The sequence below is a fragment of the Diabrotica undecimpunctata genome, chromosome 8 (genome assembly GCF_040954645.1).
Source record: "Diabrotica undecimpunctata isolate CICGRU chromosome 8, icDiaUnde3, whole genome shotgun sequence".
Lineage (NCBI taxonomy): Eukaryota > Metazoa > Arthropoda > Insecta > Coleoptera > Chrysomelidae > Diabrotica > Diabrotica undecimpunctata.
In genome coordinates, this window is record NC_092810.1 from 26809257 (window position 1) to 26821827 (window position 12571).

The following is a 12571-nucleotide window of genomic DNA, read 5'->3' on the forward strand; positions in this document are numbered from 1 at the left end:
TTCCATTTGCATTGACATGGTTTTCATTAAATCTTTGTTTTACTCCTGGAACTATTTCTCTGGAATTAAGGGTTCTTTATGAGGTATTCCATCCAGGATGGTTTGTAATTTTTCGTAGAATGCCTCCCGTTCCTCCTTAGGTTTACAGTCCTCGGGGCTATACATAACTATGACATTTAATTTTTGGTAGTCCATTGTGATGTTCATATGTATTATTCTTTCGGAGATTTTTTAAAATAGTTACAACGCTCTATTACTCGTTGGAGGGAAAAGGTATAGGATAACTTAAATATAACATAATTAATAAAAAATATATAGTGTATAATTAAAAAATGCAGTCACATAATATATAAAAACAACAACAAAAATTACTTAAGTTCTTCTTCATACATTTGCTTTAACTCTCGTCTCAACGTCTTTCCACTGGCATTCTTGGGAATACTGTCGACAATAGAGATTCCACCTTTTAATTGTTTGTAGGGCGCCACTTTCGCATGAACATGATTCTTCAATTGATCTACGTCAATTTTTGCGTTAGGTTTGGCAACTATGTAGGCCCTGGGAATTTCGCCCTCCAGATCGTGAGGAATGCCGATCACAGCTGCGTCGAGGACATCGGGGAAGTCCCTGATTATTTCTTCAAGTTCAGCTGGAGCCACCTGCGAGAGAACAAACGTTTTTATCTACCTCAGTGATAATAAAAAATTCCATAGTCTCGTAAAATTGTCAAAAAATTATATATATATATATATATATATATATATATATATATATATATATATAATTTGAGAAGCAGAAAACGTTACAAGTTTATTACCTACCTGGAATCCTTTAACTTTTATCAACTCCTTCAGTCTATCTTTAATAAATAAAAATCCATCGTCATTGTAATACATCATATCTCCCGTTCTCATCCATCCGTCCACAAAAATATTCTCCTCTGGTCGATTTAAGTACCCTTTCATGACTTGAGGTCCCTTCACCAAGAGCTCCCCGAGTTCGTTGGGTCCCAAGGGTGTACCTGATGGATCCTCGGGGTTAACTATTTTCAACGTAGTGTTGGGAACTGGTCTTCCGATGGATCCCTTTGCACTTTCTTTGTTGTACTCAGCTGGTCGAGTGGTTATTACCGCAGGTGATGTTTCAGTTAAACCGTAACCTAAAAGTATGAACGTATATTTAAAATAATTTATCAAATACAGAAATTACTGTTGTTAGAAGGGTTTCATGATTTTTTAAATATCTTTTAGTTGAGTTAATACCATATAAAATATTGAATTTTAAAAAGACCTATGTCCATTTCAGGATATAAGGTTTAGTTCTTTTAATTATTTCATTGTCTAAGTTGAATCAACACAAAAAGTAGTTAAAAAAAATATATGAAATATATTAAAATATAATATTAAATCGCAATTCGTCACATAAACAGGGGTTGCGGTATTAAAAACTAAATAACTTTTTCAGTATTTTGAATTATACTGTGCATTCTGTTAATATGATAACAGATAAGATATATGACAGAGGTAAAATACCAACAGACTGGCTAAAATCAACATTCGTAGCATTACCAAAAAAATCGAATTCCTCACAATGCGATGATTATCGAATATTAAGCTTGATGTCTCATGTCCTTAAAACTTTTCTCAGAATTATCCATACACGAATTTACAAGAAGTGCGAGTTCCAGATGAGTGACACTCAATTCGGATTTCGAAACGGATTGGGAACACGAGGGACTCTTTTTGCTTTAAATGTGTTAACGCAACGATGCAGAGACATGAATGTGGATGTATATGCATGTTTTATTGACTATCGAAAAGCATTTGACTGCGTTAACCATCAAAAGATGATCGAAATTCTGAGAACAACTGGAGTTGACGAACAAGACTTGCGAATTATCTCAGAACTATACTGGCACCAAACGGCAACAATTGAAATAGAGCACACAACATCCGAAGACATACAAATCCGACGAGGAGTGAGACAGGGTTGCGTCTTATCACCGCTACTCTTTAATTTGTATTCGGAGTCTATATTCAGAGAAGCATTAGACGAGGTCCAAGGCGGAATTAAGATTAACGGAATCAGCATAGACAACATCAGATATGCTGATGATACCGTCTTAATAGCAAGCAACGCACAAGAACTACAAAATATAATAAATGCGGTAGTTCACCACAGCGAAATGTTCGGTTTACATCTAAACGTTTCCAAAACTAAAACTTTAGTATTTTCAAAGACACCAATAAACGTACAGGTGTATGCCAAGGGTCAAATAATAGAACAGGTAAATTCCATAAAATATTTGGGAACAAATATAAATAGTCAGTGTAATCCAAAAAAAGAAATCCTGTCAAGAATCGAACAAGCAAGGAAAACATTCATGAGGATTAAAACATTTTTTACAAGATCAGACCTTAGTCTACAGCTTAGAATCCGAATGATCAGATGTTACGTTTTTTCTGTCTTACTGTATGGCTGTGAAAGTTGGACAATGGACTCTGAAGTAGAAAAAAGAATAGATGCCTTTGAGATGTATATATACAGACGAATGTTGAGGATTCCATGGGTACAAAGAGTTACTAATGTTGAGGTACTTCGTCGCATGTGTAAACAAAAAGAATTGCTAAGAATAATCAAAGAGAGGAAAATGCAATACTTGGGTCATGTGCTGAGAGGCGAAAGATATGAATTACTTCAAGTTATACTGGAAGGAAAAGTACAGGGCAAAAGATCAGTAGGAAGACGCCAGAACTCGTGGCTGAAAGACCTGAGGAGATGGTTCGACCGCTCATCCGCAGAGATCTTTCGCGCAGCAGTTTCCAAAACTACAATTGCCATTTGGATCGCCAACCTTCGAAAGGAGACGGCGCAATGAGAAGAAGAAGATTCGGTTAATCAATCTACCCTACCACTTATCACTGTGTCATGTGATTTGTACCTATCAATTTTGCTATGAGTGTAGTAGAAAGGTAGAGACTTGAGCACATTTTGAACTTTGACCCCTGACGTCACGTTTTCTCTTTGAATCTGTATTCATATTAAAATGGTACTAGATTCTAGTCACCAACCGAACAGCCTCCTATCAGCTTTTGAACAGGTCTTGTACAGCTCTGTACAGGTATTGAAAAACTTTGAACAGGACTTGGATAGCTTAGCTGTAGCAACAACATTAACACTAGAAAGTCTAGTAGAAAGGTAGATACTTGATCGCACTGTAACCTTTGACCCCTGACATCACATTTTATTCGTATTGAAATGGTACTAGATTCTAGTCACCAATCGAACAGCTTCCGATCCGATCTGTACCAGGTCTTCTAACTGTCTTGAACAGCTCTGGATAGGCCTTTAACAGCTTACTTGTAGCAACAATATTGACACTAGAAAAGTGGATACTAAGGCGCACTTTGACCTGTTCCGTCACGTTCTCTCTTTAAATCTTTATTCACACTGAACTAGTCCTAGATTCTAGTAACCAATTGAACAGTCTCCAATCAGCTTTTGAACAGGTCTGTAAAAGGCATTGTACAGGTTTTTAATAACTTTGAACAGGCCTTGAAAAACTTTAAACAGGTCTTGGACAGCTTAATTGTTCAAGATCTGTTTAAAAGCTGATCAGAGGCTGTTCGATTGATGACTAGAATTTAGTTCCATTTCAATATGAATAATGATTTAAAGAGAAATGTGATGACAGAGGTCAAAGTGCGTGTAAGTGTCTACCTTTCTATTGAGTATATTCCTTGACAACATCGATGAAGACATGAGAAATATGTGAATACGTGCTTGGCTGAGAAAGGCGATGGATTGGGACGACTGGAGAGAAATTCTGGAGGAGGCTAGGACCCACGCAGAGTTGAAAAGCCAGAATGATGATAATGATTTTACTTATAAAAACTTAATTTTTTATATGAATCTTATATTTAGCTAGATAAATCAAAGACCGTACCTTGGAGTATTGGAAGATCTTTATTAGCTTTTTCCGTTAACCTTATACCATCCAATTGCCCTAAAGGAGCTGCACCGTTAACTACTGCCCTAACTGGTTTAAAGTCTTCCGCCTGTACTTGGGGAACTTTTCCTAAAAATATAGCTGAAACAGAAAACAATATTAATAACTAAGACTTACACAATACTAAGAACATTTTCATTCTCTTCTCACAAAAACAAATAACCCAAGATCGTCTTTATGCAGAAACTATGGTAAATACTGCAGGAATATTTTCTGAAAGGTCTAAGAGAAAGATAGAAAGGAGGGAAAAGCTTCTTCTGAACCTTTTGAATTGGTTTAAGCGTTACTGTAAAATCAGAGCATAATGCTGGTGCATTATAATCGGGTTCAGGATGTTGTTAGTTCATTATTTTGATAGTTCAGGTAAAAGGCGTCATGTGAATACTTACCTATAGGTGGAGCTAAGTACAATACGTTTGGCTTATATTTCTTCAAGGTACCTATGTATAGTTCTGGAGTAAATTTTGGCAAGGTGACTATCTTAACCCCCAGTTTAATTTGAAACATACTAAGGATCGTCAATCCGTAAATATGAAACATTGGCAACACCGCAGGCACGATATCTTGGTGATCAGCTAAAATTTAAGACGAAGTTATTGACAAAGTTTTGGTATTTAGTTTAAAACTTACGTGTGGTTTGTTTGCTGATAAGCAATTTCGGATGTCCAATTTGGGCAACATTGGCTACTATATTGTGATGTGTTAGCATGACACCTTTAGGCAAGCCAGTTGTTCCACTAGAATAAGGTAAAAATGCTACGCTATCCCAAGATTCTTCACTTGGTAGGTCTGCGTTGTAATCCGCCAATTCTGCAAAGTTGGCTGCACCCGATGGAACATTTTGACTTTGCTGAAATTATACCGAAAATTGTTAGATTATTGAATTCTTTATTTTCAGTGATTGGTAAGTTATATAAGTGAATAAGTATTGCTACGACTCTGGTAGTCAGATATTTTTTTCGGTAATAATCCTTTTGGGTAGTTGTCCCAAAACACCGCATAGAATATGCACTGAGTAAAGAGTGTGGACGCCACATTTAGTTTAGTTTAGAGTACCAACTTTCTACTATTGTTGTTATTAAATATAATTTGAAAGACACATATTAGCAAACGCCGCTTATTATATAGTTAAATAAGTGGATTGGTATTAAAGACAACGTCCTTAGGTTATGTCCCAGTTAGTTGCCTTTAACTGTAAATAGTGTTTTGTGTTTCTCGGTAGACTAGTGAAATTGTTAATACTTTTATTCCCACACCCTTGGGTGGTCCTTCGATCTTAAAATTATTGAATTGTCAATTCAGCCCTAAAAGGTAGTAAGATCGCCATGGTAATTTCTTGTTTATCTTTCACCAATAAGATCTTAAAAAAATCAAGGTAGCACTAACGTTTTTTTTTTAATTCTCAATGTTCTTAAATGAATTACCCTGCATATTACGTTATTATTAATTATTACTATTAGCTGTATTAGTATTTAAAAGAATGCAGAAAAAATAATACAATATGACAATAAATTACAAATTTGTTTATAAACCACTTCATTATTTTCAGGTTTCATTTTAATATTTTAATGATCTTGATATTATACACACCAACTACAATAAGTTTTATATTTCCTACATGTGTTTGGATTTGGTTTAGATTTACATATTGTATAAAAACAGGTATATTATTTACATTATAAATACAAGGTGGTGCACCAAAAACCAAACAGATTCATTTTAGGGAAGCTAATTATTAATTCTTTCTTAAAACGCTCAGACCAGTCAATTTTGTTTTCAAGAGAAACACTTATTAATCAACAATTCACTATAATATATAAAGCAAGCACCTTAGGAGGGGTAACACCACCCCTAGAATTTTAACAAGACTTTATGTGGTCATATTTAAAGCCTGCTAAGTAAATAATTAAAATTATTATGGAGTTTTTTCCTTAAGGGGTCCATCATAGGCACATTTGTTTATTTTTTCCAAGTATTTCTTAAGAAATCATTGTATGTCGTGTTCCGCTATATTTTGACAACTCAGGGTCACAAGAAACAATGTTACATATTTATTTTTAACTATTCTCCCTTGATAATACTGTTATAAAAGGTGTCATTTCTGTATTATTATAAAATCCCGTTATGCCACCTGTTTTCAAATATTCTAAATAATCCCCTTATAGGTATTGTCACAACGCCGCGAAAGAGGCCTCCTACGAAAACCTTTAGGTTAAGCAGAGTTCTGATTATTTAGATCTTCTAGGGAGGCAACAAACGGTATATATAATAGGCAACTATACAGGGTGTCCCGGAAAATAGTGCGTTCCTTAACGATATGTGCAGATTGCAGCATTTAAAACAAAAAAGTCTTATAACATTTTTTTTATGAAGTTAACCGTTTTCAAAAAAAAAAAAAATATTAATTTTAATCCATTTGATTATTGTTCGCAGAAAAGGAAATACAGCCGGCAACGTTGCGTTCCTTGTTATTCTTCGTTAATTACTGTAAATCAGCTATCATGAATCATCGATCATTAGGCATAATATGTATTGATACTGATAACAGTGATAGAGAAAAAGCATGTATTTGTTTTTATTAAATATTTAATAATTAAAGTTTGAATACTGTTTTTACTTACATGGAAAATTATTACTACAATAAATGTTCGAAATGGCCACCATTTGCACAGATACACGCGTTTATTCGACAAATCCAATTATTCTTAATATTATTAGTATGTAATATTATTAGTATGATTATTTCAGCAGCATCAAAAATTCGTTGTCGCAATTGAGCTTCTGTTTTAATTTCATCCTGGTTGTCGTATACTAATGATTTTAGATGTCCCCAAAAATAAAAGTCCATAACATTGCATTCTGGTGTTCTGGGTGGCCACAGAACGTGTCCATTTCTACCGATCCAACGACGAGGAAAAGTGATGTCAAGGAAATCTTTAATATGTCTCGTAAAATGTGCTGGAGCCCCGTCATGAAGAAACCACATTTCAGAGCGTATTTGTAATGGAACGTCTTCAAGAAGTATCGGTAGAACATGCTGCAAAAAATTTAAATAGGATTCTCCATTCAATCTTCTGGGAAGTTCGTACGGTCCAATCAGACGATTACCAATAATCCCAGCCCATAAATTTATACTAAATTGTTTTGGAAAATTTGTCCTACGTATAGCATACGGGTTTTCATCACTCCACACGTGACAATTGTGAAAATTAAACACACCATTTCTCGTAAAACAAGCTTCATCTGCACACAACACTTTGCACGGAAATTCGGGTTCTCTGGCGATTTTGTTTTGAAAACATCTACAAAATCTTAATCTTCGAGGTAAATCGCCTTTGTGTAAATCTTGCACTCGTTGGTAATGGTAAGGATGTAACAGTTGTTCCGTAAATGTCTTGTGAACAATGTTTTTTGAAATGCCAACCATTTTAGTTTAGGTTACCGGCATACCGCTAGTTTTTTTAGGTATCACACAACCCGTCTCTAATAACCTTTGTGACACGTTCACAAAACTTCGGGCATTAGGATGTCGTCGTTCGGGATAGCGTTCAACATAAAGTCTAACAGCCCTATTACTGTCACAGTGGGCTTCACCGTACGTAATTAACATATCGTGATACTCGCGAATAGAAAACATGACAATACTATTTATTCTTGAGCTACGGGTAATTAAACTGTTTACAAATAATGTACCTTTTCTGTATCAAAATAAATTAAACTATCGCATCCTGCCCATACCTTTTGGAGCGCAACGTTGCCGGATGTATTTGCTTTTCTGTGGACACTAATCAAATGGATTAAATTTAATATATATATTTTTTTAAACGGTTGACTTTATAAAAAAATGTTATAAGACTTTTTTGTTTTAAATGCTACACTCAGCCCATACCTTTAAGTAACGCACTATTTTCCGGGACACCCTGTATATAATAAATATTTTTGTATAAACTAAATATTCCTTGTTAATTAATTTTATTTTCCGTTTTGTGAAAGCAAGATGTGAACGACAATTCTACTTGGTGAGGGAACTGTTCAAAAGGGTAAGTAATTGTTCTATTTCTTGTTCTTTTTTATCTTGTACTTTAGTACATTTTATTGTTAGTGTCCCATCTAGAAGAGAGGATTCCTAACATGGGAGGGTCGTCCTGTATACTTATGTTTTAATTTTATTATTATTTTTTAATAAAAATTATAAATGTCCAAATAATGTTTTTCTGCTAATTTGTTACTAGGCTAGTACTAAAATTGGTAAGTATTTTTGGGGACTGGGTTGACAGGTGTCGAAAAAAAAAAAAGGCTAAAGTCACAAGGGAGTCACATTACAAATAAATTTGTGATGCTCTGCGCTAACCTGCATGTAAAATAAGGTATCGCCCAACCCCCTTTTTATTTAAGATTTTAGGGATGGTAAGAAAATTAATTAGCGGCCCCCAAAAAGGTTGTGTATCGTTTTTGGTGCGCCACCTTGTATATAATTTACGTTAGTGTTGAAGTGAATGTACCGTGAATAAAAAAAAATTTATTATTACTAATTTAGTTACAATATAATTATAATATTAATTAATATTAATATGTACTTAATTAGTGAAAAAATCATAAAGAGTAACAGGTGTTATGATGGTTGCGTACTTTGGCTATTCACAAAATTAAAATAGATATTGTTTTAAATCAGTTTGTTTGTAATATTTCAATTTTTACATCTATTTTTTTAGGCAAGACCCTACTTTTTGCAATGTAGTTTTTATTATTCGAATTCCAGATTAATTTATTAAACACAACACTAAAATTAACAACTAAAGTAATAATAAATACATTGAATGAAATTATAACACTAGCAGAAGAACAATAAGGTTTTAGGTCGGGAAGATCATGTACCGACGCTATATTTATAATGAGGCAAGTGCAAGAGAAATCATTAAAATACAACAAACAGTCGATAAAATAAATTTGTAGGGTAAAGTAAATAAATGTTATAAATAAATTGTGTTTTTAGTGTTAGTGTTAGCAGACTGTAGTAATTAAATTAAAATAAACATCAGAATATTTAAAACATGATACAATATTTAATGGATAACAAATAAGAATCGGTAAATTTTCCGATATACATAGTCTCTGAGGAGACGAACTATGAAAAAAAGATAACGACTACGGAAAAAAAATGGCAATTAACATGTAAAGACGATTTGCAAAGCGCAATAGAGAAATTTGATCTGTTAGGTCTACAGGAATGTTCAATATACCTATATACTATATAATGAAATATATTAATTTAGTCTTTCGTGTAAAGAAACAAATAAATAAAAAAACTTACCTGCGATTTGATAGTTATTATTGGAATGTTCTTTTTCGCTTGCTTTGTCGCTGCATCTGCCAACGGCCATAATTCGTTGAGAGTTACAATAACTTTTGTCGAAGAATCCAACAGTTGCCTACTGATTTCATCTAAAATGTTTTCAGTTTTCAATATTTGCATAATTTCAATCTGTAGATCATAATCAAATGAAACGAATACAAATTCTTATGAAATAAAACGTGATGAAATATGTCATCACGATCGCGAAGAATTATGAACCTTCTTAATGTTTCACATCTACCTGATGAATGGAAAAACAGTTGCGATAAGGACCCAAACGTAAGTTTATAATTTACTAACATACATATTATTTTGCATTTTTAGGTCAGCAATGAAGAAAAAGAGAACATCCCTTTAAGTTCATCAGAAAACTTTTTAAAGCAACAAGAAATAGCCGATAATACTCTGCCATTACAAAATAATTCTTTGGTTGAGACTAACACTGTTACTGCAACAACATCAAAACGTTCGTCGAGATCGTCATCTAGTAGTTCCAGTTCGTCTTCTAGCGTCAACAGTAGCAGTTCGTCATCTTCTAGCAGCAGCTCTTCCTCTCGATGTTGTTCACTGGAACAAGGACGATTTGTTTCCCATATCCTAAAAGGTAAAGAAATTGAAGCCCAGCCTCAGTCTTTATCATCTAGAACTACTTCACCTTCAATACTAGAATCCGTAATTTTAACACCACGAACTCCAGCTGTACATTACCGTATATCGCCAATGAATTTAGAAGAGAGTGATGCTGATATTAGTGACAATGATCCCACTTATAATGAACATCAAGGTAGAAAACGTTCGCCAAGCTCATCTTCAAGTTCCTCTGATGATGGTACTTCTGAAGTAGTTGCAATATCGCCCAGGAGATCGAAGAAATGTAAAGCTGATCCTACTAAATGGAAGCAAAATAAACAAAAGATAAAACGAAATGCAGGAGAACAATACATTTCTACTAAGACTGAAAACGTTGTTCCTGCGCGTCAAATGAAGAGTCCATGCAATCAGAAATGCAGCGAAAATTTTGATGAGACTAAAAGACTTCAACATTTCAAATGTTTTTGGACACTAGGAGATTTGCAGTTACAGCGTATGTTTATAAAAGCAAGAATGGCTATAGTTGAACCTAAATATAAGTATCCAAACGCTCAACATCCCAGAGCACCAAATGCTGCTTTCTACTTGTACGATGATAACGCCAAAATCAGAGTCTGCAAAACATTTTTTATTATTACGTTGGGAATAACAAGTAAAATGATTCGCACAGTAAGATATAAGACTAACAATTGCAATTCTGTTGAAGAAGATAGAAGTCGCAAACATAATAGTCATAGACGCGTGGATGACAATCTGAAGGAGATATCATTAGATTTATCAATCTAATACCACGAATTGAATCGCATTATTTAAGAGCGTCGACCTCAAGAGAGTTCATAAGTGGATCAAAAAGTATTACTGACTTGTTTAGAGACTTTCAAGAAAAACAGAAGAATAATTCCCGAGATCCTGGAAAGTTTCATTTGTTTTATTAGATTGTTACTACCCATTTTAATTTGGGTTTTTTTCAACCCAAGAAAGATCAATGCGATCTTTGTTTACAGTATAAAAACTCTTCTGCTGATCAGAGGCTTGCTCTCAAAGTCAAGGATGATACTCACCTAGAAGAAAAGGAATTAAGCCGAGCAGAAAAAAAGAATGATAGAATGACTCTTGCCAAATATAATTTATGCGTTTGCTACGATGTTCAAGCGATAATGCAAAGTCCCAATGGAGAAACATCATCGTTTTATTATAAATCCAAATTGAATAGCTACAACTTTACTTTGACTGTGTTAAATAAATTACAAGAGAATGAAGACGATTTTAAAAGCTATGGTGACGTGCATTGCTATTTCTGGGATGAGACCCAAGGAAAAAGAGGTGCAGTGGAGATTGGAAGTTGCGTTTTAGACTTTTTAAAGAAGGTTTGTGAGGATGCAGGTGAACATGAAGTTAACGTAACATTTGTAACAGATAATTGTTGTGGCCAAAACAAAAATAAATACATAGCTTCTTTATACATGTTTGCAGTCACTACTATAAAAAACGTAAAGGGCATAACTCACAAATTCCTTATAAAAGGTCATACGCAAAATGAAGCCGACAATGTACACATGCTGATACAGAAACAAATATCAAGAGATTTAAAAGCTGGTGGAAAACGGGGAAACCTTTTATCGTTCATACTTTAAATCATGATTTCTTTTACGACTTGAAAGATTTACAAGTCAAGTGGTGATATAATTTGAGTAAATTTGAGTTGAGTTTAAATAAGAAACAGGATCTCAAAGAATTAATTTCTAAGAGACTTATTGACCCTTATCATGCCTGTTACTATAATAATATGTTAATGTAACTGTTTTCTAATTGTAATTTTTAATACTTTGTTATATTTTTGAAATGTTTTATGACTATTACTAAAAACTTAAGCCTGCTGGCTATTTTATATTTCATAGTTCTTTAGCTACTATTCTACTCGTTAGCTATTCTATTCAAACACGACTGATTGTAAAAAATGAATATGATAGATCTTAAGCGCTCGCACAAAAGAAGAATGATTTTATGTTGAGAAAATTTGTTAAGTTTTTTGTCTAGTAAATTCAGTAATTTTTTGTGAGAACCATTTTAGTTTTGTGTTACATTATAAACGTTAAGACAATTCTGTTGTTTTTATATGACTGCCCTAAAAAGAGTGTTATAGTTTTTGTTATTGGATTTGTATGCTACATGTTTATTACTTTTTAAGGTTTTTGAGAATAAAGTTATTTTTTGTTAATCTTTTACGATTTAATGTTTTATTAATTCCTTTACAAGAGGCACTTTTATCATTGAAAGTAGTTAAACATTATTATTACACAGCCATATTTAGATTTGTAACTTAAAAATATGGTGTATATTTAATCATTAAAAGGCTTAATTCGTAAGATGCCTTCAAAATTTAAAGAAAATTAGTGGGAGAGGGGCCTATCTTGGGAGAGATTTTTTGAAACGTTTTTTTTTTAATTAAATTATTTTTTTTGTAATATTTCGATTATCCATTATAGAGTACAAATACTGTAAATTGTATACCTAGATTTTTATTTATCTATCTTTTCAAATAAAAATGTTATAGGTGAGTAAATGAAAACACTGAAGTTGCTTAATCTTTAATCTCGTTTTCCCAAAAGTAACGATTT

At 33.4% G+C, this 12571-nt stretch overlaps 1 protein-coding gene across 2 annotated transcripts in view; it reads right to left on the reverse strand.

Annotated features, from left to right (window-relative positions):
* Window positions 1-300: 300 nt before the first annotated feature.
* The window catches only part of LOC140447319 (uncharacterized), a 43363-nt gene continuing 31092 nt past the window's right edge, over window positions 301-12571 (reverse strand). Inside the window, exons 3-8 of one of the 2 annotated variants that reach the window (XM_072539914.1) lie at window positions 9321-9451; window positions 4640-4859; window positions 4399-4584; window positions 3947-4090; window positions 822-1159; window positions 301-659 (exon numbers count right to left, since the gene is read on the reverse strand). In XM_072539914.1, coding sequence (XP_072396015.1) covers window positions 369-659; window positions 822-1159; window positions 3947-4090; window positions 4399-4584; window positions 4640-4859; window positions 9321-9451 — 1310 coding nt within the window. In that variant the 3' untranslated portion in view covers window positions 301-368. The remainder of the gene's footprint in view (window positions 660-821; window positions 1160-3946; window positions 4091-4398; window positions 4585-4639; window positions 4860-9320; window positions 9452-12571) is intronic. The other variant, XM_072539915.1, reaches the window with a different exon arrangement.